General features: G+C 50.3%; 2 protein-coding genes and 1 long non-coding RNA gene across 4 annotated transcripts; 2 read left to right on the top strand and 1 right to left on the bottom strand.

The window, feature by feature from the left end:
• Positions 1-163: 163 nt before the first annotated feature.
• Positions 164-16161, top strand: ncoa1 (nuclear receptor coactivator 1). The gene is made up of 21 exons (XM_088362248.1): positions 164-1030; positions 3079-3208; positions 4479-4584; positions 5504-5670; positions 5731-5837; positions 5907-6084; positions 6159-6344; positions 6419-6511; positions 6606-6746; positions 6821-6968; positions 7042-7930; positions 8055-8273; positions 8366-8687; positions 8755-8940; positions 9165-9309; positions 9418-9586; positions 9649-9948; positions 10013-10120; positions 10354-10931; positions 10997-11168; positions 11247-16161. Exons 3-21 carry the CDS (start codon positions 4496-4498, stop codon positions 11433-11435), a joined length of 4386 nt encoding a protein of 1461 aa, XP_088218374.1. The 5' UTR covers positions 164-1030; positions 3079-3208; positions 4479-4495; the 3' UTR covers positions 11436-16161.
• Positions 16162-17307: 1146 nt separating this feature from the next.
• LOC148381492 (uncharacterized) lies at positions 17308-19327 on the top strand. Its single transcript, XR_015854432.1, has 13 exons — positions 17308-17377; positions 17434-17549; positions 17611-17636; positions 17706-17746; positions 17815-17863; positions 17951-18008; positions 18094-18149; positions 18216-18293; positions 18363-18442; positions 18510-18706; positions 18776-18916; positions 18984-19061; positions 19144-19327. It is a non-coding gene; the product is annotated as an uncharacterized LOC148381492 (long non-coding RNA).
• On the bottom strand, positions 18789-24736 carry vipas39 (VPS33B interacting protein, apical-basolateral polarity regulator, spe-39 homolog). 2 transcript variants are annotated; one of them, XR_015854429.1, is made up of 21 exons: positions 24474-24736; positions 24206-24308; positions 23993-24136; positions 23898-23933; positions 23749-23813; positions 23632-23688; positions 23476-23568; positions 23371-23404; positions 23179-23281; positions 23050-23077; positions 22895-22968; positions 22728-22803; positions 22522-22656; positions 22406-22447; positions 22156-22332; positions 21988-22077; positions 21809-21913; positions 21625-21741; positions 21053-21138; positions 19138-19295; positions 18789-18887 (listed from the first exon to the last, which is right to left on the bottom strand). XR_015854429.1 is itself a non-coding variant. In XM_088362267.1 (18 exons), the coding sequence occupies exons 1-18, from the start codon at positions 24552-24554 to the stop codon at positions 21721-21723; spliced, it is 1464 nt and encodes a 487-aa protein (XP_088218393.1). In that variant the 5' UTR covers positions 24555-24736; the 3' UTR covers positions 21331-21720. The 2 variants fall into 2 exon arrangements, 1 of the variants encoding a protein (XP_088218393.1); XM_088362267.1 differs by lacking the exons at positions 18789-18887; positions 19138-19295; positions 21053-21138 and having other exon boundaries at positions 21331-21741.
• Between the last annotated feature and the right edge of the window lie 76 nt (positions 24737-24812).

Raw genomic sequence — 24812 nt, 5'->3', positions numbered from 1 at the left:
TCTGAGGTACCTTCATGGCGGGGTTAGTAGAATTAAGGCACTAGCACGTCAGGTTCTAAGGCATTTAATTATTTGTATCAACCCTTTGAATGCAGAGCGCTTTAAAGTACAATTAAAAATGGGTCTATTAAATGACGGCCAATGACGCTGTTAAAGTCTTCTTGTTTGAGTGAAACTAGATTTTGGTGGAACGCCGCACCCATATTTTGATGCGTATATTCTTAAGCAGGTAACCAGGTTTCCTTACGCGTGCTGCTCCTCGTGAACGCGCACGTTCTCTCTCGCACGCAGGCTCGGCGCGCGCGCCCTCGCAGCCCTGTTTGTTTGTGTTGGAGAGAGAGAGCGAGAGAGCTTGGAAATGGCGGAGAGCACCGAGAATAGTGACAACTTGGCTTCGCGAACTGGGCCATCCCTACCGACGCGCAATCTCGGCCACGCACGGGAGTGACACGACGAGCCGCCCCAGTACCAGCTGCAGCAGCGCGGGGGGGAAGACTCCAGGAGGGCCGACGCGCATTTTTGGGGGGGTCTAGCGCGGTGTGGGTGCTTAGCCAGGCTGGCTAGCTGTGGCTAAGCTAACTGACGCTGAGGCTCGCTGGCTTCGAGTCGTGTGTGATTTTTTTTTTTTCCCTCCCCCTTTCCTCCTCCTCCACGCAGGCTTGTTTGTCAACAGACGCCGATGGTAACTTGTTAGCCAGCCTGCTAATCGCAACAAAAAGCCCAACTTGCGCGTGCTTTTATTGGATGTTACGTGTCAGCCGCTGCGGAGCGAGTGTAAAGTTACCCACGTAAAGTTAGCAACAGACATCAACACTCTCAAAAACGGCCCAACGTTATCCGTCAGGCAAGTTCAGTTAGCTGCTTGGAGCTAACTCGGCTAACTGACTGTTGTTGGACGCCCCGCAAGAGCGGGGGAGGCGCGGAGACTTCTCGTGGGATGTAAGAGAAGGGAATAAAGAAGAAAAACAACAATCGTGGAGCGGCTGCAAGAGCACACCGAGAGGACGACGTCTGCTTATGCCAAAACAAGGTAAGCCAATCGAGCAAGGGTGGAGGAGGTGGTGGTGGTATTGTTGACAGCCACGATGGGACCCGGCCGCTGCGGCGCGGCCTCCCTCGGATGCATTGGCTCGCGTGGCCGCCGTGCGCGTGCACGGTGAGCACATGCGTGCACGCGCCGTTCACCCAATCTTTCCTCTTTTTACCTGTAAATTAATCAAAGACTCTTACGTAAGTGCAGCCGAGCGGCCTCACGGTGTCGCTATCACCAGAAGTGCCCCCGCCCCCCTCACGTCTTCCTTCACCTGTCTTCTGAATCTTGACCTCCTTTCTGTCTTGTTGTTGTGGTTGGAGGCTAATCTGCACAGTGGATCTGCTGCACATGCATGCGTGCATGGTGTTAGCATCAGCTAATTGAGCCAGGAGACACCTTAACTGGCTTCTGAGGCGCTTAAAGAACGAGTTAACCTTTGACCCCAAAGCACACAGAAAGATGAGAAAAGACCGAAACGACACTTAAGACATGAAGAAGAACTTGATATCCTCCCAAATAGCAGTAATCACTAAATATTGACTCTTTTGTTGTTCCTCAGGCCAAAGCAATTACACGGAAAGTGTGGCTTGTAGCATCTCGGTGCCGAAGAACTTTGAAGTGAGTTGAGGAGCTTTAATGAGGCGACAGTCGTGCTTTGTAGCTGAAGTGCGCTAAGACGTACGCAAAGACCTGAAAGCTGATATTTTCCTTATTAAAGTGATATCAAATCATAATTAAGACTTCTGTTCATTCGATGGGTTCTAATTTCCGCCGACTCAAAATGCCGTGGCGTGATGCGGCGAGCAGCACCTCGCTCGCACCCGAAGTCGGTACCTTGGAAGCGGCCGATGGTGAATTCCAAAGATACAAAGGTTGTGTTTGCGCGGGGCGGCTGACTTGTTTTTGTCGAGCGTGCGTGTTGATTGATTGCGTGTGTAAAAGCATTCTCGCGGGGCCTCTCGAGGTTACGATGTCGGCAGATAAACCAGTCGGGTTATCCCGCCGCGAGCTCTCCTCTGCGCTCCGGGCGGCGACTTCATCCAACACCCCGACTTGTTCTTTTCTTCTTCTTTTATGTGTGTGGCGGCTCAAAGCAAAAATTGCGGCGGTGAGCAAACTTGAGTGGGTAAGTGATATCTGCTGTGGAATTCCTCCACACTAATCTCTCCAAACAGAAAGTGGGGGGGCGAGGGGGGGGTTGTGCAAAGTGGATCCCTCCTCAGGGTCCGCTCGTTGTTTGGATCCTTGGCAGATTAAGTGTCGCCTCCGGGGACGGAGCTTTGTCGCGGCTGGTGATTTTTTTTTTTTGCTGGTGTTGTTTTTGTCATCTCAATGTCATGGCGTCCCGCTGAGGACCTTTAAGAAGGTGGTTTTGGTGGTTCATCCGTAAACAGGTTCTTGACAGGAACCGCTCTTAGATGATGCTCAATTTCGTGCCAAGCGAAGATTGGCGGCGCTAAGCTCTCCCCGACCGACCACATGCTAACCACCACGCTGTCCTCGTATGACCCTGCCATAGATGCATTATGTATTTAGACGCTGCAGAAACATGCCCCCCCTCCCCGCTCCCCTCCCCACCACGGCCGCAGCGCAAACCGCTGGCGCGTGAATCCTTTTGCATTGTTTTGTTGACCAGCCAGCCCAAAAAGCTCCTTCTGCCGTATAGATGTCATCTTCTCTTTCCCCGCCGTCTCCAATTTAGATTCAGCGCGAGGCGCGCACAAAAGCACAAAGCCGCAAAGAAGAATGGCTCGCCGCAGCTTTGCGACTTTATTTTCCGGCGACCGTCATTGTTTGCCGGGGAAAGCGACGGGCATGCGAGGGAGGAGAAAAGAAAAGTGACGGCGGCGAGGCGGCAGGAGGGAATTAATCGTTGGCGGCGTATTGTTTCCTCCGATTCCTTTTACCCATCTGCTTGGTTCCAGTAAACATATTGAGAATGGTTGAACGGTCGCTTGACTCTACCTACAATCCGCCCACTTACATTTCATTCAATGTGTTTGAAAATAAATAAAAAATATCTTTCCTTTCCAATGACACGGCAGGTGCGCCCGCCATGTTGCCAGGTGACGGAGGGACCCCCACGCCACCTTAACCGCCGGGCCTCCCATCGCCTCCTCGCACCCGGACACGGCCGGCCGCCACATGACTCCGCCCCCGGCGACATAAGACCACGTAGGTGCCGCGCAGCAAATAGAAAATGAAGCCGTGATGGATGCAAAGAAAGAAATTGCGCGGCGCCGCCAATTTGATTTTGAAACCTTTCAAGGTGAAGCGCCGCCGCGTTAATTTCATTCCTCAAACGTCCCGACGGCGCCTCGGAAAGGTTCAGCCGAGGACGTGTGCGCGCGCTGGCCCGGTTCCGCTAATGACGCCGGTGATGAATATTCATGTCGAAATCTCAGCCCCGCGTGAGAAGCAGCGCGTTCGCAAGCGAGTCACGTGACAGCCCAAATCCAAAATGTCCTTCACTCTTATCTGAGCAATTTTTTTTCCCTCCGCCCTCGTTCCGTTTTGGCCGTTGTCGCTCATCGATTGCGGACTCGCAACGCGATCGGTTTCCTCATTGATTAAACCGTGAGCACGCTGACCCCGAAGCGCTCGCCAATCGGAAGTATTCGCGTCGGCTTCCTCCGAGCAGGGAGTCAATATTATCGTTGTCATTTGCTTTTGTTATGAAGGGGAGGGACGTGAAATTGATTTTAATCTGAAATGGGATTTTGGTGGAAAAAATTGTATCGGAGGGGCGATACTTGAGCCTGTTTGTATTTTACCGCCCGGATAGTAAACAAGAACGTCAGCCGGCTCTGGAGCGGGCCGGCTGTTCTCGCATTCCCGAGCAGGGCCCCAAAGGAGCTTAAACAATCAAGTGGCAACCATTGAAAGTTTCAACGTACGTTGAGAAGATTAATGCGGACAATGTCCAAGTGTGTAAGCGTGTGTGCGTGCGTGTCCCCTTGCCGGCGGCGGACCCCCCGCTCGGTTACCAGGTGGTCGTACTCGTCTTAAAGAGAGCCAACGTTTGCACCGGGGGGGGGGGGGGGGGGGGTACGGACGAGAGGGGGCTAAGCAGCCATTGTGGCAGCGACGCTAATCCCTCCTGACTAGCCTTGTTTGCATCTGACCTTAGCGCACCTCTTTGACACGCTACTAACATGCAGCGGCTAAAAAAAGACACACTCGCTGTGCATTAACAGCACGCATGCATCCTCTTAGGACCCCCCCCCCCCCCTCGGGGCCCCCCTTCAGCCGCCAGCCACTTCAAACACTTTTCCATTTGGAAGTGGCCGTTGTGTTTTGTTTATTCTCAAAACGCAGAAGCAAGTCCAAATTTTCCACCTCATTGTTGCGCGGGCGTAGCGAGCGGCGCTTTCTCGAAGCGAACGTGTTTTTTTTTTGTGTGTGTTGTTGTCGTTGTTGTCGCTAAGCTAATCTGCCTTTGCAGGTCAGTCAAAGCTGAAAATGAGCGCCGTCGGGGAAAGTCCCTTGGACCCTGACACGGCCGAGTCGCGCAAGAGGAAAGGCTCGCCATGCGACACGTCGGCGCAAAGGTAAGTCCGCTCCGGTCCGGGTCACGTGATCGCTCACCGGGCCTGCTCCTGCATTTTAAAGCCACACACATTCAAAGTCACAGATGGAACAGTGAAAGAAGCGAGGACGTAAATAGTTAACAGCTTTTTTTTTTTAACCTAGATTTGTTGTTTGTGAAATACATTTAGATTCCATCACCTGAATTATTTTCTAGTATTTTCTTAATATTGCTTCCTTCTCCCCATGTGTAACAACACGTGTGGATTAGGTTGGCCCCGAGAAGGTGAGCACAGACGAATAATCACCAGATCACGGGTTAGCCAAAGTTTAGCTCAAGGGTCGAGGAGTAAGCGAGGACAGGCACACACACACACACACACACACGCTTCCTCCCAGAGTCAGCGCGTCCGCTCTTGTGAGCCTTTTAAGGCCCAATAGCTGATGTAAGCTGATGTAACATCCCGGCTCGTATTTCCAAAAGCAACCAGTGACCTGCGTGTTCACACTGCGTCCTCCTCCTCACCCCTTCCCCCTCCCTCCCTTCCCCCCCCCCCCCTCCCTCTCTGGGCCACCATGCCTGTGTGTTTTGGCCATCCAATGCGCTGACCTACTTTTTGCTGCTGTTGTCCTCGTACATACGCGCGCACACACACGTTTGGTTTTTCACATCGAGCGCATAATGTGTTAGCGGAGCCCACGGAGACGAGCGTTGAAAGACGTACGTGCTTTAAATATGTACGCTAGCATCTGCGCGGCACACGCTTTGCTCAGTGTTTGCACAAAACCTGTTCTGCTTGAATGCAAAAAAAAAAAAAAAATGTCAGGAAAAGTTTTTCAGCCACTACAGTTGTATTATTTATTTGTGAAATGCGAAAGAATTTTTTTTCACAAAAGCGGCCTTGTGTAAAAGTAACGCCGTCGTCATGTGTTTGCGAGCAGCCTGGAGAAGCGGCGGCGCGAGCTGGAGAGTCGCTACATCGGCGAGCTGGCCGAGCTGCTCTCCTCCAACATGGCCGACATCGCCAGTCTCAGCGCCAAGCCCGACAAGTGCCACATCCTCAAGAGCACCGTGGACCAAATCCAGCAGATGAAGCGGCGCGAGCTGGGTACGGCACCGCGAGGGCTGCGTCCCGTTTCGGCCGCTGACGCTCATCTTTGCCCCGCAGAAAAAGCAGCTCTTTGCTCTCCGGACGATGCCGTGCAGAAGAGCGACATCTCCTCCAGTAGCCAGGGCCTGCTGGAGAAAGAAGCCCTCGGACCCATGCTGCTGGAGGTGAGCGTATCCCTCTCGTCCAGTCCGTTTGTCCAAGAAGCACGTATGACTCGATCATCTCGCTGGCAGGCTCTGGACGGCTTCTTCTTCGTGGTAAACCGCGAGGGCCGCATCGTGTTTGTCTCGGAGAACGTGATAAGCTACCTGGGCTACCCTCAGGAGGAGCTGATGATGTCCAGCGTCTACAGCATCCTGCACGTGGGAGACCACAACGAGTTTGTCCGCAATCTGCTGCCCAAAAGTCTGGGTGAGCCTCGACAATCTTTTCAGCCCGATGGCTCACATTTAGGTCCGATTCTTCATAAATGTTCCCGTGCGCAGTGAACGGCGGCGCGCCTTGGCCTCAGGAGTCCAGCCGCAGGAGCAGCCACAGCTTCAACTGCCGCATGCTGAAGAGGCCGCCCGACGAGATGGACTCGGAGAACCAGGAGGCCCGGCAGCAGTACGAGATCATGCAGTGCTTTACCGTGTCGCAGCCTCGCGCCGCCATGCAGGAGGAGGGTGATGGTGAGCAAACGCCGGCCGCAACGCAACTTTTGGAAAAGCGCTGAGTGCAACATGGCACCCGCTTTGTGTTTCAGACCTGCAAAGCTGCCTGATCTGCATCGCCTGCCGGACGCCTCGGTCCCAGCCCGTCAGCACGGAGTCTTTTATCACCAAGCAGGACCCCACAGGTGAAATTGACCCGCTTGTTTGATCATATTGCTCAGGCTTTAAAATAAAATTGAGGTGATTTAACCCGACATGGGTTTGCATCGGTCCTCTCAGGAAAGATCATCTCCATCGAGACCAGTGCGTTGCGGGCGACCGGCCGGGCCGGCTGGGAGGACCTGGTCCGGAAGTGCATCTACGCCTTCTTCCAGCCGCAGGGCAAAGAGCCCTCCCATGCCAAAAAGCTGCTACATGAGGGTGAGAGGCCTTCCGTTGCGCTCCGGCAGAGCTTTGCCATCCCGCCGCTGACGGCGTTTTGCTCCGGCGTCTAGTGATGAGCCACGGCACCGCCATCAGCCCGCTGTACCGCTTCGCCTTGAGCGACGGCACGCCGCTCAGCGCCCAGACCCGCTGCAAGTTCTGCTGCCCCCCCAACCCAGACGTTCAGCCCTTCATCTTGGGCATTCACACTATTGACAGGTAGGTTTGATGGATCCTCGCTCGGCACCACGCGTTGATTGGAATGCTGATGTATTTGTCGTCCGTCGCTCAGGGAACACAACACTGGTAGCTCTCAGGAAAACACTAACCCCAGCCTTCAGCCAACCCTGGGCAACCCGGCCCAGGCGCCCTCACGCTCGCCAGTCTTCGCTGCTGGCAGCAACTCAAAACAAACCTCAGGCCCCGTCGCCACCGCTTCCTCCGCCCCCTCCGCCTCGACGGGACTTCCCGCCGGCAACAACAGCGTCTCCCCCCAACGACTGAACCCGGCCGCCGGCTACCCGCCGCCCGGCCGGACGCGTCCCCAGCAGGGCAGCAGCCCGTCGCCTCTCGGCAGCCCCGCCACAGCCGCCCCTACCTCGTTTATGTCGCGGGCCAGTCCCGGGCTGGCCGAGAGCCCGCGGGTGCCGGGCCTCCACTCGCCAGCGGGTGCACTGAACAGACAACACTCTGGCGGCGACGCTAGCAACGCCGCCCAGGCCGGGTCAAAAGCATGCTTGTCCAGACAAGCGGGGACCCCCACCGGGTTCTCCTCTCCCGGGCCTGGAGCGGAGGGCGGGGTAGAGGACTCTGTCAAAGCCCCCCCGCCCTCTGTCGCGGCTCATCTCAGACTTAATCAGCCGCTGGACAGCAACGGGACAGGAAGCGACACCAGCGACGTCCACCGCACCTCGTTGCCTCATCCTAAACCTTCTCCCGGCCCTCAGTGTCCCGCCTCCCACAGCACACTGACGGAACGTCACAAGATCTTACACCGACTGCTCCAAGACAGCAGCGACTCCAGCGCCTCTGCCGCCGCCTCCGAGGACGCCAGAGGCGAGGTGGAGATCAAGAAAGAGCCACCATCCAGTCCCGTGGTGAGCGCCGGGCTGCAACGCTCCACTTCCAGAGAGCCGCAGGACCACCAGCTGCTGCGCTTTCTGCTCGACACCGATGAGAAGGTGATCGTGCTCCATTGAACTGCATTATTTTGTCTGAGCCTGCTAGCTTGATGCTAACATATTACAGGAAACACATCATTCATGTGCTAACAGAAATTAGCATCAAGCTGATTTGCCTTTGCAGGACTTGGGAGACCTGCCTCCTCCATCTGCTCTCAGCCTGCAGACAGTCCGGGTGAAGGTGGAGAAGCGAGGCGGCGGGGAGGGATGCGCGGCCGCCGTGGCTTCGGGCCCCGCCTCCAAGACCTCCTCCTCGGCCAGCGTCAGCCCCAAATCCAGCCCCGTGGGGGAGAGGAGGCGAGACAGCCGGCGAGACAGCCGGCGGGATAGCAGAGACTCCATGGTAACCGTCAAATGAAAATTTGCTCGTGGAATTCGACTCGGGGCGCCGTAGCGTAATTGCCGGTTCACTTTCTGTAATAAACTCTTTTTCAGATGTCCGGCGGCACCTCTGACACGGAGCCCCTCGCTCAGCCGACGCCCACCCTCAAAGGCTCGAGCGTGGCCAAGCAGGGCGGCGCCGACGACGCGGGCGCCCCCGGGGGAGGCCCTCAGCTCCACTCTCCGGCCCCCCAGACCCCGGCGCAGCTCCAGTCGCCGGGGCCTCCGCTGCAGTCTCCGCTGTCGCAGCCCCGCTTGCAGTCGCCGTCGCCGCAGCTCCACTCGCCCTCCCCCAAGCTAAAGCTACAGTCGCCCACCCAAGCGCAGCCCGGCGGCATCAGTGTGAAGAGGGAACTGCCTAGCACTCCCAACAGAGGTAGACCGGGCATGGATTGGAGGGGGTGCGAACGATTCCAAACGCATCTCGTGTGTGTTTCCCCCAGGCAACGTTGAAGGCGGCCTCGCTTCAGGCTGCAATCCCCCGAATCAGTCGGCCTTCGATTTCTGCGGTCCCCCGACTCCGAGCCAGGCCCAAGGAACGGGACACGTGGACCTCTTCCAGGCCCCCAAAGACAGCGGCAGTCCCTTCCCTGAGGCTGAAATCGCCAACCCGTTCAGTTCAAGCACTGGTGAGCTGTCACACTCACACACTTGACACTGCGAGGCGGATGTGTAATCTGGCACATCCATGCGGGGTGACGACAATAACCCGACACTCATTTGCACCTCCGTGCGGATTGAGCCAAGTGGGGTGTTAACACATTCGGTATATGTGAAACTTCAACACAGCCCGGTCAGGATTGTTTATATTTTTAATGAATGTCCTTCCAACTGTGTTGCTCAACCCACCCAGGCCCGTCCAAGTTAGATTTGGCCGACTCGCAGTTCCAGCCGCTGTCTCTGACCGACTCGCAGTTCCAGCCGCTGTCTCTGACCGACTCGTTGTCCTTTGATGCCCTGGGAACGCCACAGCAAGCGCCTTTTACCTCGCCACAAGAGTGAGCATCACTTAATAAACCAATTAGTCATGCATAGGTTCATTTCAACTCATTTGAAAAGTGCCATGGCGGCCATTGTTTACAACCATGGTTGTCGTTTGTGAGCAGGCAGTGCGTACCTTGCACGCTGGACGAAGTCCTGGGTCCCCCGACCACGGCCGAGGCCCGGAATGACGAGAAGGCTCTGCTGGAGCAGCTGGTCTCCTTCCTCAGCGGCACTGATGAAAGTGAACTGGCCGAGCTGGACAAAGCTCTGGGGATCGACAAACTGGTGCAGGTACGTAGCGCCGAGGCATTCTCAAGTGTTCTTTTTTGGCTTCTGACATCCGGGCTTTGCAGGGCGGCTGCTACGACCCGCTGCCCCAGAACTTCCCGACTCAGCAAGTCACTGCCAACCCGCTGCCATCCTACCCTCCCCAGTTTGCGCCGCCCTCTCAGTTCGCGGCAGAGCTGGGGCAGCAGCAGGCGCCGGGCTACGGGCCCGCCCGGGGGACCTTCCTCGGCAGGGCCCCCGGCGCCGTGGCGGGCCTCCGTCCGCAGGGGATGCCCCGGCCGCCGCAGGGCATGGCCGCCCAGCTCAGGCTGCCGCCGAACCAACTGCGGCTGCAGCTCCAGCAGAGACTCCAGGGTCCACAGCAGGTGAGAGCAAAAGCTCAGCTCTCCTTTTGTGGAAATATGGAGTCTTTATTTTTTATTCTCTCAGCTTCAGAACCGTCTCGCGATGAATTCGTTCCCTGTCGGAGCAGGAGGCGGCCAGCACGTCAACATGGCCGTTCGCCTGGGGGCGCCGCAACCTCAAATACCTTCGCAGGTGAGGCCCCGGTTCAGATTTTTTGTTGGGTCATTTTTTCCCCAGTTTGCCATTAAGTGTCCATTTGTAAGCCAGGCGAAAGTAGTTGATTCATGAATGACCGTAAAAGTGTTTCATAGCTAATTTATGGAGCTTAAAAAGTATTAGCTCTCTTTGTGTTCATGTTTGGTGAAAGCGAGCTCTTAAATTTGATCGATGCGGCCTTAACCACTCCATTTGTCCTCCGTCCCCAGCCTCCGCTAAACGCGCAGATGCTGGCTCAGCGTCAGAGAGAGCTGTACAGCATCCAGCACCGCCAGCGTCAGCTTTTTCAGCAGAAGGTCATGCTGATGAGACAGAACATGGCAGGCGCCGCCGCCCCGGCCGCCACCCCGGCCGTCGCCAGGCTGCCCAAAGGCGACAACGCGTCCGCGTCTCAGCCGCAGGCGCAGTTCAACTTCCCCGCCGGCTACGGCCCGGTGCCGGGGAATCCTCCTACCTCACCCGGTCACTTCAGCGGCGGCCCCGTGCCGGGAGGGGCGCCCATCCCGGGGCCCCCCCTGGATGGCAAAATGAGTAGCCAGACGGCGTTGCTGGGCGGCGTGCCGGCTCCTCCCTTCGGTGGCGGCCCCTCGTTGCAGCAGCAAGGGCTGATGCAGCAGTTTGGGGCGGCCGCGGTCCAGCCGGACTCGCCTTTCCCTCCTGAGCTCAGCCCCGGCAGTCCGCTCTTGTCGCCTCAGAACTCCACTTCCCAGAGTCCTCTGCTCCAGCAAGCCCCGCCCCCTAGCTACCAGTCTCCAGATATGAAGAGCTGGCCACCAGCCAGCAACAGGTGAGGGACGCCCTCCTGTTTATTGGACACGTGCAGAAATAACCAAACTTGTTTTTCGCCATCAGCCTGTTCAGTCCGTCGTCGCAGCACAGCGGGGGGCAAACGTTCGGCCAGCAGGGGGTCTACAACAACATGAGCATCACCGTGTCCATGGCGGGGGGCTCGGCCGGCGCGGGCCCCTTACCCTCCTTGGGGCAGCCGAGCGGCGGCATGGCCTCACTGTGCAGCGACCAGCAGGTCAGAACGGAACCGACGAACGGAGTGATTCTGTATCGCCGCTGCGTTGCGTCCAAACGTGCGAATGTGTTTTCACAGGCGCAGCAGGTGCAGCAGGTGCAAGTGTTTGCCGACGTCCAGTGCACCGTCAACCTGGTGGGCGGCGACTCCTACCTGAGTCAGGGCTCAGCCGCCGGCGCCGGCCAGAAGGCTCCCGGACCTCCGTCGGGCGGCCAGAGCAGCCAGGCCCAGCAGAAGAGCCTCCTCCAGCAGCTGCTCACCGAGTGACCCCGCCACCCCCGTTCCCGCCTCAAACCGACAGAGCACCACTCCCTCTTTACTCGTACGCCTCCTGTGCACCCGTGGCAGTCTCACCTCAGGACGGACGGAGGGCGTCTGGCCGTGGATGGCGTGGCGCCGACGCCCCGAGGAGGGGCCGGCGCCGGCGAGCCGTCTGTCTGACAACCTGTCTGTCTGCCTCAGCCTACTCAAGGCAGCGTTGTCTTTGCTGCTCATCCCCACACAGCCCCCCCCCCCCAAGCCGCCCACTTCCTGGTTTCTGTCCAATTGGGACACGGGAGTACCTCGGAGGGGCAACGGCCCCCGCCTGGGCTTTTTTTGGTTCTCTTTTCCGGGAATGTGACGACGGAAGCTCGATATCAGCTGGTTCTGCGACGCTCTCTCTCTGTCAGCTACACAGTGCCTGGTGGAAGTTTGAGCTTCTTCGTTTTCTTCTTCCACACTCGATTATTCGATTTGGTTGTTGTTGTTTTTTTTTTTTGTCGTCGTTCTGCTCTCTTCGTTGTCGTCATCATCTCTGACAACAGCCCGCAAAGGACGCGGTGACGATAAGTGGATGGGAGACAGACGGGATGCTGCTCACTTTTGATTTTTTTTTGGGAACTCTTTCTCTTTTATTTTTGTATCAAGTATCAAAGACAACAACCGTGACTGACTGTTGGGATAACTTCTCAGTCGCGTGTTTATTCGCCCTCCCTCCCTCCCTCCCTCACCTCAGCAGCTGTGAATACGAGGCCGCCTCGGCCTCCCCCATTCTCTCTTTCTATCCCCCGCTAACTCGGCCTATCAGTGTTGTTTGCCACGCAAGGCGTGCGTGGCGTTGTACAGTACAGAAGGAAAGACATTAACAGATGAAAAAAAAAAAATGTGGAAAATGCCCCTTTCACGCGGCGCCGTCAAGGCGTATCAAGCGTCGCTCGGCAGACGTTTTTCCTGAATTCGGCACCGACATCGGACTGCCGAGTACTTCTCCGAATCCGGCACTGATATTCAACTGCCCTTCTAAGCACTCGAGATGGAACCAAGATGGCAGCCGACTCCGGCTCTCTATGCAAAATTCCCACTGTTGAATTTGGCACCAAGAGTCAACCCCCGCTTTGCAAACTCACCATCCTTATCACACGGTTCTGACGTATCCCTGAATCCGGCACCAACTTTTTGAAGTCTCGCCATTTGACCCACCCAAGATGGCCACCGGTTCAGTGTGAAAGGGGGCTCTCATTGCAACAGTATCCAAGTCGTAGCGTACTGATCTATATTGCAGCGGAGGAGGAAGTAGTCCCCCACACACCCCCCCAAAAAAAAAAAAGAAATGTGAAGAATAGCATCCAAAAGTTTAAATGCCCCCGTGGCCATTTTTTGTCGTTTTCAACCCCCTCTCGGAAGCACTCGCCGAGTCGGCGGCAAACATTCTCTCACGCGCCAACCTAAACCCGTTTGCCGTCTGGGCATCCCGCACGTCCACCGACTCGCTCCGAAACGGACGGCGCCATCAGGAGAAGCTCTGTCATTCCACGCCCCTACCTCAGAGCACTTTGATTTGACTTGGATTTTCTTACGATTACCTCATCTTCCTCTTTACCGGACGCGCACGTCGCCCGGTTTTCGGACCTCGTTTCGCACTGTGAACTCAGCTGTTTCTTCTTGGGTTATTTTTTTGCCGTTTTTATTTTTTGTATTCCGGCGACGCAGTCTCAATCCAGGAATACCACAACGTGCTCTTTCACACAACTTCATAGACTTTTTCAAGTTTTTTTTTTTTTTTTTTTATATTGACGACCATTTCTCCGCTTTGCTGTATTTTTCTATTTCTATGTGGATCAAAGTATTGGGCCTGGCCGGATTTGTTAAAAGGACTGTCCCAATACTTTTGTCCAGGTAGGGCAGGGGTGGCCCATGGGCCCACTTAATTTTGTCCTAAAATTAGATGTATTGGACTTTTTTCTTTTTTTATCCTCTGTCATTAAATAATTAGTTGTAAATATTAGTAAAAACGAACAATTTTATATACAGTGTGTTCCGAAAGTATTCAGTATTCCAAAATGGATTGAAAAAAATCTTCAAAATTGTATACACATCCCAAAATGACAATGTGAAAAATTTTGATATTTATTGGAATATTTTTTATAGATCAATTTCTTGGCTGATGCTAATTCCGATATTTGGCAGAATAAAATTCAAATTAATTGTCCCAAATAAAGCATTTGACAATTTTACAACTTTTAAGAGAGTAAAATCTGCCATTTTTGTGTCATTTGCCAAATTTTAAATTTTTAAAAGCAGTGTCATTCTGGGATGGTGTCCATCAAATTTTGGGGCCCTCAAAATGATTTTATTCCATTTCCAAAATGTGAAAAAGTGAAGCTGTGAATACTTTCATATATTTATGTATCGTATTAAATCATTGATAAATTATAATTTAATTTGAAATAAGGACTATGCGAATGGATTATTTTAGCATTCGAATCAATGATTTTGCATGCAAATTTGAACTTTTCTGTTTGAAATTAGTCCAAAAGTTTGCCCACCCCTGATTGTAGTGTTTGCATTTTTGTCATTTTTTGGTTTGGCGTTAAAACTTGCCATATCAGACGTTTCTGTGTCATAAAAGTCGGTATCTTGGGCAGATTTACATTTTTTTTTTTTGTTATTGACACGCGCAAAGTGGGAGAATGTTTATTATTATTATTATTTTTAATTATTGTCGCTCATCTGGTCCCTCGGACGATGTTTTTTCTTCAGGGATGAGGAATCCTTTCCTCTCTTCACTCCACACTACGATAACAAAAAAGCCAAAAAAGAAAAAAAAAAAAAAAACAAGCGATGCACGTTGAAATTCCAGATGTTATGCAACAGCTGCTCAGTGGAAAGGCCGCCCCCGTTCCTCTTCCTCCTCCTAGTCGGCAGGTACAACAGGCTTTTTGTTAACATAATGTAAATAACAAAGAGAAATGTGAATAATAATAATAGTAAGGTTAATCATTATCAAGACAAGTTTGTGGTAAATAACTACTCGCCTCCGTCATTTTTTTTTTTTTTTTTTTGGTCATTTGTTTTGGATTTTCTATTTTTCAAATTCTTTCAATGATGATGCGTATGTATATGACTATCAGTGCGTGTGATGAATACTGTATATTATTATTCTGGATCTTCTCCTTTCCTGCTCCATGTGTCTGATGCCAGAGAATGGTTTCTATAGCGACTGCTGAATGTGATTTTTACTGAGCGACGAGCAGTGTGGACTGGCTTTTGTTTTTATTTGTCGTCGTCGTACGGGTTGTTTTCAAAGAGAAAAAAGGCCATATTGTAATTTTTTTCTCTCTCTCTCTTTCTCTCTCTCTCTTTCTCTCTCTCTCTCTCGTTGTCATAGCCGACACGAGAGAGTGGAGCCTCGGCCGGGTGGAGAAAACACCACCAGAACACCTCCCAGCATCACTCTTAGGGCTCTTAAATGACCAAAGCCTCTAAAAATCTCGTATGCAAACATTGTCATTGTAATAGCGCCCCCTGTCTTTTAATAGAAGCAGCCCAAAGTCGGCATGAGCTATGCACCTTTTTCCGCCCCCAAAAGTAAAAAAGAAACACTGGAGTGAGCCTCAATCCGTTTTGCTTATGTTGGACAAATCCAAACCTTGTTTTGCAAAATGTTTTTGAAAAAAAAAAAGGTAATGTGCAGATGGGTAGCAAGAGGTGGGAGGTTTTGAGAAAAGTAAGGCTGTTTTCATCCTCTGGAACACAATTTTTTTTAATCTGCTTCTATGCAAAACATGTAAATCCACATTTTGTTTCAAATAGTAGCAAAAAAAGTCGATTGCTATGCTAAATTTTTTTCTTTGCTAACCTTGTATGCAAAAACTACAAAAAACAGCTGTGTGCCTGTGAGCTCTATTTAATCAGAAAAATATTTTCTTTATTGTATATTGTTAAAAACTGCCATACATACACCCCCACGCCAATCTCATCAATTCATGTTAGCTTTTTTATTCAGTTCAAAAAGGACAAAGAAAAATACGTCAGTCACATCTGGTGGTGTTTTCTCCACGTTCAAGGTTCCACTTTCTCCCCTTGTACAAATTAATATAAATAAATATATAGAGATATAAGTATATGAAACATTTTACTCTTTTTAATATGACCCTCATGTAAGATTTGGTTGTAAAGAAGAGGCACGGGAGCAGCTACGATATGAGAAGTGTTCATGTGGGACAACTTTTTTTTTTTTTTTTTTAATTTATGCATGTTGGGAGTTTTTCCTGTTTTATTTTATTTCCTCCCAATCCCCGTCCATCCCCAACACCAATCTGTTCAGATGTGATTTGGGGAGACCTTTTTTTTATTTTTGAGGGGTTGTTCTAGACAATCAGTGTGGGCCGCCTCGGTGCCCCCCTTCCTCCTCCCCCTCCTCGTTGGACTCATTTGTACAAACACAAACAAAAAACTCGACTGGACGTTTTTTTGTCTGTGGCTGCTCAAGTTTACATACACAAAAGGAACACATACTTGTGGAGTACACACAAAACACCTCGTGCATCATTTTTGATCCCTCGCTATTTTAAAAGAAAATTCTTTTTGAATGTTTTAGTTGTCCTTTTTTGCTCCTCCTCTGAGGTGAGGACATGTTTTTTCCCCTTTTTTTGGACTAACAAATCTATAACATCTGAATATGAATGTGGGAATGCAACACATTGCAATAAAAGCACCGTTTAAAAAAGCAGCCACCATTTGGTGTTTTAATTAGCTCAATTTAACTTATTCACATAAGGGGTTCGGTGAGTCGGCATGGAAATACAGTTCTCGTATACCTTTAGGTGCGTTGAATGAGCACCCCAAAGAAATTCGAAACATCTGTGCCAAAGTGGCAGAATGGAATAATTTTGGTCTGGAGTACAAGAGAGGGGGGTTCGAGTCGTGTAACGTTAGGGAATTATACGGAATAATGTGCAAGACTCGACAGAATCCGAGGCGAAGAGTCCTGCTCTGTAATATATTATGTGTATAGACTTACACAAAGCCATGTGTGAGATTCGAACTCGGTTTAACCACAAGACCATCACTGGATCTTAGAATGAACCAGCAATTTTCTGTAGAGATCAGTCGACCTATTCACGTTAAATACATAAATATTTTTCGAAATTTTCATGGCAATTTGGCCGAATGGTATAACACTTGGCCTGGCACTCAGTCGACCAGGGTTCGAGACCAGCTCCGTCCAACATTTACAAATTAAAGAGTGCGATGGCCAAGATTCGAACCCGAATCGCCGGAACCAAAGGTAAGTGCTTGAGCCACCAAACCATCTGTATATCTTACGAAAACATGGCAGTTGTTTTGTATTTGTAGATCAGTAGTGCCATAGACGTTAAATACATAATAAAACTTCGAAAATTTCATGGCAATGTGGCCGAATGGTATAACACTTGGCCTGGTACTCAGACGACCAGGGTTCGAGACCCGCTACGTCCAATGTTTTCACATTAAACAGAGCGTTACCCAAGACTCGAACCCGAGTCTCCTGAACTCAAGGCAAAATCTTTATCCATTCGGCCACCTCAGGCATAATTGTGCGTTATCGCTTCTTTGTACTTAAGTGTCACCTTAGACTTTTTACGCCAATGTTTGGATATTCATACTATCAATACGAACAAACCTGTCGACATTTCCAAGTAAGCGCTGGTTGAATGGTTTACGCCAGTGCCTCCGATGCAATACACTCTTGGTTCGAGACCCGACCATACCCAAGTATTACACTTCGCCATTTTCCCTTGCTTTCGCATACGGCTATTTTATTTTTTTTCCCTTTTGCTTGTTAATGACGTCATCACAAAATTACTATATAAGACGTCACAAACGCGACAATCGTTCTCTTGCTCATTTCTGACAGCGTCACGTCGTGCTGCGCAGCGCGCTTTTACACATGCTGCGTTTCAAAGGTAAGCCTTCACTACACCTTAACCTTTTAAAACTAACTGCTTTTGCTCTCTTTCAGCGTCAACTTGCACTTTGGACGTGCTTACACCTTGCTACCATGCGAGCTAAAAAGCGAGTGTTGGCAGAAAACATCTCCGACGTTAAATTGCATCAAACGCAGTTTTACTGCCCAAGGTAAGAAAACGTTTGCAGGAATTCACGACAGAATCTAATCAAATTGTCTCTCTGTCTACAGGTGCGACTCTTCAAAACGAGCCTCAAGTAACCTACTTTCTGTTCAAATAATGTGGATTTAATCAACTGCATCTAACTGTCCATTTCTGTCCACAGATCTGCATCTGCAACAGAAGACTCAGATTGAGTGCAAGAAGGCAAAAACCCCGTTTTTATGTGAAGAACGACTGACTAAAGTACTTAACTTTTTTTTTTTTGTCTGCAGGTTTCAAAATGGCCGGCTTGCAGTCCTGAGAGCCCCGACTTCATGAGACGTTTGCAAGTCTACTCTTGCTATCAAACAAGCTCGTATGACTAAAGATGTAACACTCTGTGGGTTACAACGTTACCTTGTCTTTCAGGCCAACGATCTGCGGTTGGAGAGACGTTCAGAGCTGTTCCTGCCTGCTTTCTTCATTGGTGAAACACATGTACACTCATACCTGAACAATTGTTTGACCAATTTATTTCAGCGTGTGCATTCTCTTCCCGTTTTGTCCACCAGGTGGAGCCAAAGGACCTAGTACCAGTCCGCTGCATTGATTGAAGTCAAAGCGCCAGGTGACTAAACTTTGCAAATGTGGCATGGTAAGAACACTAACCTGCTTTTTCTTTGTCTCAATGCAGTGCAGCTTCCAGTAAGAGTGCCGCAAAGACCCTCCCTCCACCTGCTGGGCCAAGAAATTCTCCAAAACCATGCCAAAGGTTTCAAGGCTGTTTCCATTTTCAGTGTTGCAAATCCACTTGCTTGATTGTTTCCGCATTTGTGTGCAGGTGTCAGTCCAGGAGAGGATCTGCAACATTTCAAGAGCTTGGCCTGATGTTTCTCATCTAATAAACGTCTTCAGCAGAAGGTTCCTGTCTACAGTTAAAAATAAAAATGGAAACCCTAAATTAAGTCAATGTTCCGTTTCTTTCCAGGCAGAAGTGGCAAATCCTGGTCCAGAAAGTGAAAAACCTGCCAGTTTGCCTCCATTCTGTGAGCTCATTCACCTGCCAGTGGAGTAGAAGCACCTGTGTCTGTTGCAGGTGAAATGAGACATTCCTGGTATGCTACTTGCTAAAAGCTTCAAGTCGCCATCTTTTTGGCAGGGGTACCTTCTTGCTGCCCTCTGCTGGTAAGAGAAGGAAAGTACATTTCAGCCACCATGTTCCAAAATTGGAATGATTGTTCTTTTTGTGTCCAGGGTGGTGCACGATCAAGTACCTGCTTGCAGCCAGCGGTGGCCAAGGATCAGAGCACAGCAGCATGCTGGCAACACATACATTTTTTTGTTGCGTCCTTGCCTCCAAGTCAACCTGAGAAGTGGACAATATTTGCACTTAAGGTAATATGCTCATCACTGCACAGTCCTCATGACAACTTGGTTCCAATTTTTTTTTTTTTCCTGACAGGTTGCAAGGAATAAGATTAGCTTCCTGGTCATACATCTCTCAATACTTGATGCCATGAACAACAAAGCTTTCCCACTGGTAAGTTTAATGCTAAACTTTTTCCTGCACTAAACGTTGACTTGACTTTAGGCTTACAGGTTTCTTTTTGTCTTACCTCCAGGCGCAGACTCCTCGTCCCACTGGCCGACCACTTCACCACTCGTCCCACTGGCCGACCACTTCACCACTCGTCCCACTGGCCGACCACTTCACCACTTGGCACCGAGCAGACTACCATGCAACGTCTAACTGTTTTGTGATCGAATGTTTACTCTGCAAAAGAAATAAAGTTTGATTACAAAGAACACTTGAACTCTTAACTCTTTATTCTCAACTTTAAAAATATCTTAATTTAAAAAAAAAACAAAAAAACCTAAAAATTTTTTCAGATTTTTTTTTTCTGATTTTTTTTTTTTTTTTTGCGGAATTTTTTCCAGCATTTTTTTTCTGAATTTTTTTGAAATGAGGCGGGTCAAAGCTGGAATACTGCTTCATGATTGGCTGAGGACTCAGAAAGTGGGTGGGGCAATAAGAATGAAGGTCAGCGATTGGTTGAAAAGTGGGCGTGTTTATGCAAATGAGGTGCCATGTGATTGGAGGAATATAAAGTGGGCGTGGTCTCATTAATTTGAAGCAATCTGATTGGTCAGATTGGCAAATACTGCTTTTTGATTGGCTGTTGGAAAAGTGGGCGTGGTTATGCAAATTTATGCAAATTTGTGCTGCGCTGTGATTGGTCAGACTGAATTTGGGTAGAAGTAGGAGGCGGGGAAAGTGACACTTAGGTTTTTTAAGGCAGTTTTCAGTCTTGAGGTGAGCGTTGTCCTTGTGTCACTGCCATGGACATGGGGTTTTGACTGTTACTCTCCATCTCACATGACTCAAAGTGACAAGAGTCCTGTGAAATGGAGAGTAACAATCAAAACCATGTCCATGGCAGTGACACAAGGACAACGCTCACCTCAAGACTGAAGACTGCCTTTGAAAACTTAAGTAAACTTGACTTGACTGCAGCAACCACCAAGCATGAACATTTTCTAATGAGTGAAGCAAATTTGCTCATAAAAACACTAAGATTAAGACAGTTGATTAATTTATATGACAGAAAAGCAGTTTGAAGACATTTGAGCAGTCAATGTTTGTGTGAGACTAATATAGTTGCACTCAAACATTGGCATTGACAGGACTTGCATGGAAGCAGCTTAAGTCTTTGATGAGCTCAGGTGAGATGTCACTTACTTCTGATGGCACGAGTTCCACGAGGAGGAAGGTGAGCACATTGATACAGCTGACATCTCTCACCGGGACAAAAACTAAGTGCCAGCTACTGCATAACATCACACACTTTTGGATGTGTTTTTCAATGACATTGATGCAAACCAAGTTAGTTGAGTACAAATCAAATGTATATTTCTGACTAACCTGGTTTGTATCAATGTCATTAAAAACACATCTAGAGGTGTTTGATGTTTAAGTTGTGCAGTAGCACAGTGGCACTTAGTTTTTGGCCCAGTGAGTAATGTCAGACGTTTGCATGTGCTCACCTTCCCCCTGGTGGCAGGCATTAGAAGTGACATGCAATGAGCACCTCAACCAAGGTTTCAAAGTCCTCAAAATGAAAAGACTCGTTTTATGTGCTAAATGTTGTTTTTGTTAAACTATTGCCTTGGCAGCTTTAATGATGCACTCTCCAATTTTTAACACTTTATTTAACATCGAATATCACAAACTATGAAAGGACCGAAACAGCAAGAGAATACTCAACTATAGAGCATTGGCGCCCTCTGCGGGAAACATGTTGTACTGCACCCACCCCACACAATGCCATGTCTTGATCACAACTTCTGAAACTAATGGCCCATCTGCTGTTACCCACTACCTAATTCACGTGGAAACCGTCAAATAACTCAAAGCACGGATTGAATTATCTTTATAAAATAATATTACGTCTCAGACTTGTTCATGATCTTCTCTAGTCACCGAAGGAATAATACTCCCTATAAAAAAGAAGGAAACACAACATGCAGTACCTTTCGAAAATATGTTGGCGTCTAGATGTTCTGATCGACGACCAGCAACCGACGATGAGCCTCAACTCTTGTAGTTTGGACATCAGCTTTAGCGTGGAAAACATACAAAACAACATGGAGGTCAAACGCTTTTTCCTAATTAACGTTTGATCGACAGCTGAGTGGGACTTGTGGGCGGTAGCACCCCCCGCCCCCTGTCCGCGGATGGCCAAACAAACTTATTATTGTATTTAAAAAATAAATTGTTTTCACATACTTTTCAAAATAACTTAACGAACTTAATACAACAGCACACAATTTATTTCCTCCTATTACATAATATGACTGGTGGAGCGGAACACAATAAAATACTGTAATGTCACATAAAGCCACAAGGCGGCAGCAAACCATTCGTAGTGGCTATTTTAAGCTTTATCCACATACTGTATACTTTATTTGGCATGCGTGCTAATAAGTGCATTTTGGTGCAACTAACACATTATTTGCACAAACAGCATCAGAACAACAGCACCGCTTTGCTCAAGGTAAGTAGACAAAACTTTTGCATAAATCTACAAGGGAAGGAATCAAACCTTTCCATGCATTCATTTTCTACTTTCTGTCTACAGGTGCGAATCTTCAAAATGTGAAAATGATGACGGCTTGACTTGCAGAGAGAAAGTTGCCGCTCAATTCTTCCACCGGATTTGCTGAAAGAAGCAAAGAAGAAATGGAAGAGGTGACCCAAGACAAAAATCAACTCCTCGTCTTCCTCACCGAATTATTGAGCAGCTGGTCGATCTTGTACTGTTCCGCCGAGCCCGCCTCCACCTTCTCCCGGTATCCAAGCAACATGCGTCTGTCTTTTAAGTCTCGGTACGTCTGATTGGAGGGGGGGAGAGAGGTCACGTGACGTGGCCAGGGGTCAAAGGAACACACAGCTGACGTGCTCTCACGTTGATGATGAGGTCGTGACATTTGTGTTTGACTGCCAGCGCCATCCTGACGTCGGCGTCGTCCACCAGGCCCACGTACTCCTGCAGCACCTGCCGGTCACACATCATCGAGGGTGAGTGAGAGGCTCCAGTGTTTGGCCGCAGCAAGTCCACCTAATGGGAACTCACCTGCACGGGGGCGGAGTTTCTGTGCAGGATGTCGACCACCTTTTGGTAGGCGAGCGGCGATTTCTTCCGGGTGAAGCCCAGCCAGCTGCGACTGGCGAAGAGCGCGTCCACGTCGCTCCACGCCTTCTGCTTGGCCCGAGCGCTCAACGCCGTGACAAAGAACTGCTTCTCCGATACCTGCAGGGATGGCGATGACGGTCAGTCAAAGCCCACCGCACCTGTCCTGACCATCCGAGTGGACGCCGCTCACCTTGAAGCTTTGGCGGATGTTGAGCGGGCTGCTGGAGCTCCCCTGCGCAATCAAAGGTACTTCAGCACTTTTTGCATCCAAATTTAGGTTCCAACAAAATCTTTTTGGGGGTCCACCTCGGGTTGGCCGTAGTGGTAGAAGCAGCAGTAGTACAAGGTGGTGATGAGCGGCATGTTGAGGATGGAGGCTCTCCGAGGAAATTTCTGGAAGATCTCCACCTTCCCTCCTTGCTCGGCCTGCTTATCCGCAGCCTGGCGAGCACACGCACGGTAATAAGCGCCGCCGCGTTCATCATCAGCACGCTTGTGAATATCTCTCAAACCTCAATGAGCATCTGCCGCTCCAACAGAGACACCTGGTCCTGGACCTGGACTTGGTCTTCAGCGGAAAACTGCAGGCTACAAAACAAAGGCGTCAGGTCAACATTCCTCATCCGTTGCCTCCTGTCAGGATGAACCCGCTCCCCACTTCTGTGCAGCCGTCAATCACCTGAGGCAGCTCTTGAGGAAGTCCCGCCTCTTCTTTTCATCCGAGATGCTCAGGTGATGTTTGTACTGGAGCAGCTGTTGCCATGGAGACACAAAGCGTCCTCACTCATCGTACTGTCTGCATTGCGGTAAGTTGTTAACGTGTGATCAAGTTACCGCTTCATCCTCCGTGCGTCCGAGAGCTCTGGAGAAGGAAAAAACATTTTTTTAATTTGATTCATTGGCAAAGCAGGATTTGAATTTTGAGCTCCTATGTGGAGGAAGTGATGAAAGTGTGTGCCACACCTGTAGACGTCCAAGAGCAGGGCGTCTTCTCCACTTTCGCTTAAGTAGTTGACAAAATGTCTCAGCGCCGTCTGACGCGTCGCCAACTCGCCAAACAAAACCTCTGACACACAAAAAAAAATTCTGAGGTTGCAGCCATGTGCAAGAAGGAATTCCAGCTAAGTTGCATTTGTGTGTGAAAGGTGGACAGACCTTTGCTCAAACTTTTCTTCAGATAAATTAAAACCTGCAAAGAAAAGTTTTCCGTCACTCAAGCTGACGGCTGGGGTGAGGTCGGCGCGCGAGGGCGAGCTTTACCGCCGTGATGACGTTCCCGTCGTGAACATCCACCGCCAAATCCAGCAGCCGCATTTTGTCCTGCAGGCAACGGAAGCGCTCCAGCGACACCGCCTGAGGTGCACGCACACAACATTAGCACGCCAACGCACACACAAGATTGGTGCAGGCACACACCTTCCCTTGCTGCATCCTGCTGATGGCCTCTTGAGGCGACCAGTCACCAAATAGATCCTGCCAACAAACGATGGCGTTCAGACCCGCTCCATCCCGAATGGTCGCAAATGGACTTACCTGCTTTTCGCGTTTGGGTCTTAAGATTTCCGGAGCCACGATTCTGCCCGATGGATCACCTGGTGCTAAGAAAAACAAAAACCTTAATCTGTAAATATGTTGTTGGGTTTGATTATCAATTCACGTAATCACATGTGTGTGTTTCTCACCATCAGGGAACATTGCGACGTTTGTTCCTCTTCTTCCTGCCAACAAGATGGACAAAGAGTCACCGCTGCACCTTTGACCCATTGACCCATCTTACCTTTAAAGAGCGAGCTGAGCGAGTAGCCCGAGTTGACCTTGGTCAGGCTGGGAGCGTCCGCGTGGATCCGGGCGGGGAAGGCCGCCTCGCCGTCCGTGGCGCCAACGGAGGCCGCCGCCGTCTCCCGGACAGACCACGAGATGCCTGAGGAGAGCACAAGTCAGGGCGATCGCCCGAAAGCGGGTAACCGTGGGAGCGGCACGGCATTCTCACTTCCCACGGGCTCGCCGCTCCAGTTGACCTTCTCCATGAGTTCTGGCTCATCTTGGTCCAGCAGCTGCGGGAGGCTCTTCACCGCCTCTTTGGATTCTTTCAACTGGACAACGAGACAAATGTGGACAAGGTGTCTGACCTGTGGACCTTTTTTCTGGGACACATCGCTGACATTTGTTTTGACGGTGGAATGCGATTGGATTTGTATTATGGTAAAAGAAATGAAGCAATTATTGGCAACTGGAGTGATGTTGCACAGGAACCTCACCTCATCGTCTTCATCATCGAAGGTGAACGCCTTAAACTTGGACGTGTTCCAATAGTCTTCCTCATCTGCTCGACTCTTCATCGTTTCCGCAATAAAGGAGAACGAAGCAACAAGCTAACTGATTAGCGGGCTAGCTGCGTCGGGTCTGCTTTCATGACACGTCCGCACAAATCCCGATCAGGACAACGCAGCAGATGCTGAACGTTTCTGTGGACCACCTCCTAGATGGTTTGTTTACTGGCGCAAAAAAACCCAAACAAGTGAGAAGCTACACTTCCGGTGTGAAGAGGTCACGCCCTCAAGCGGGGGTTGCTGGGTAATGTAGTCCTACAGGGTCAC

This window comes from Syngnathus floridae, chromosome 19, assembly GCF_059516105.1.
Source record: "Syngnathus floridae isolate MCC-2025c chromosome 19, RoL_Sflo_1.0, whole genome shotgun sequence".
Lineage (NCBI taxonomy): Eukaryota > Metazoa > Chordata > Actinopteri > Syngnathiformes > Syngnathidae > Syngnathus > Syngnathus floridae.
Note: the sequence above shows the minus strand (reverse complement) of the source record. Positions and strands in the feature narration are given on the sequence as shown.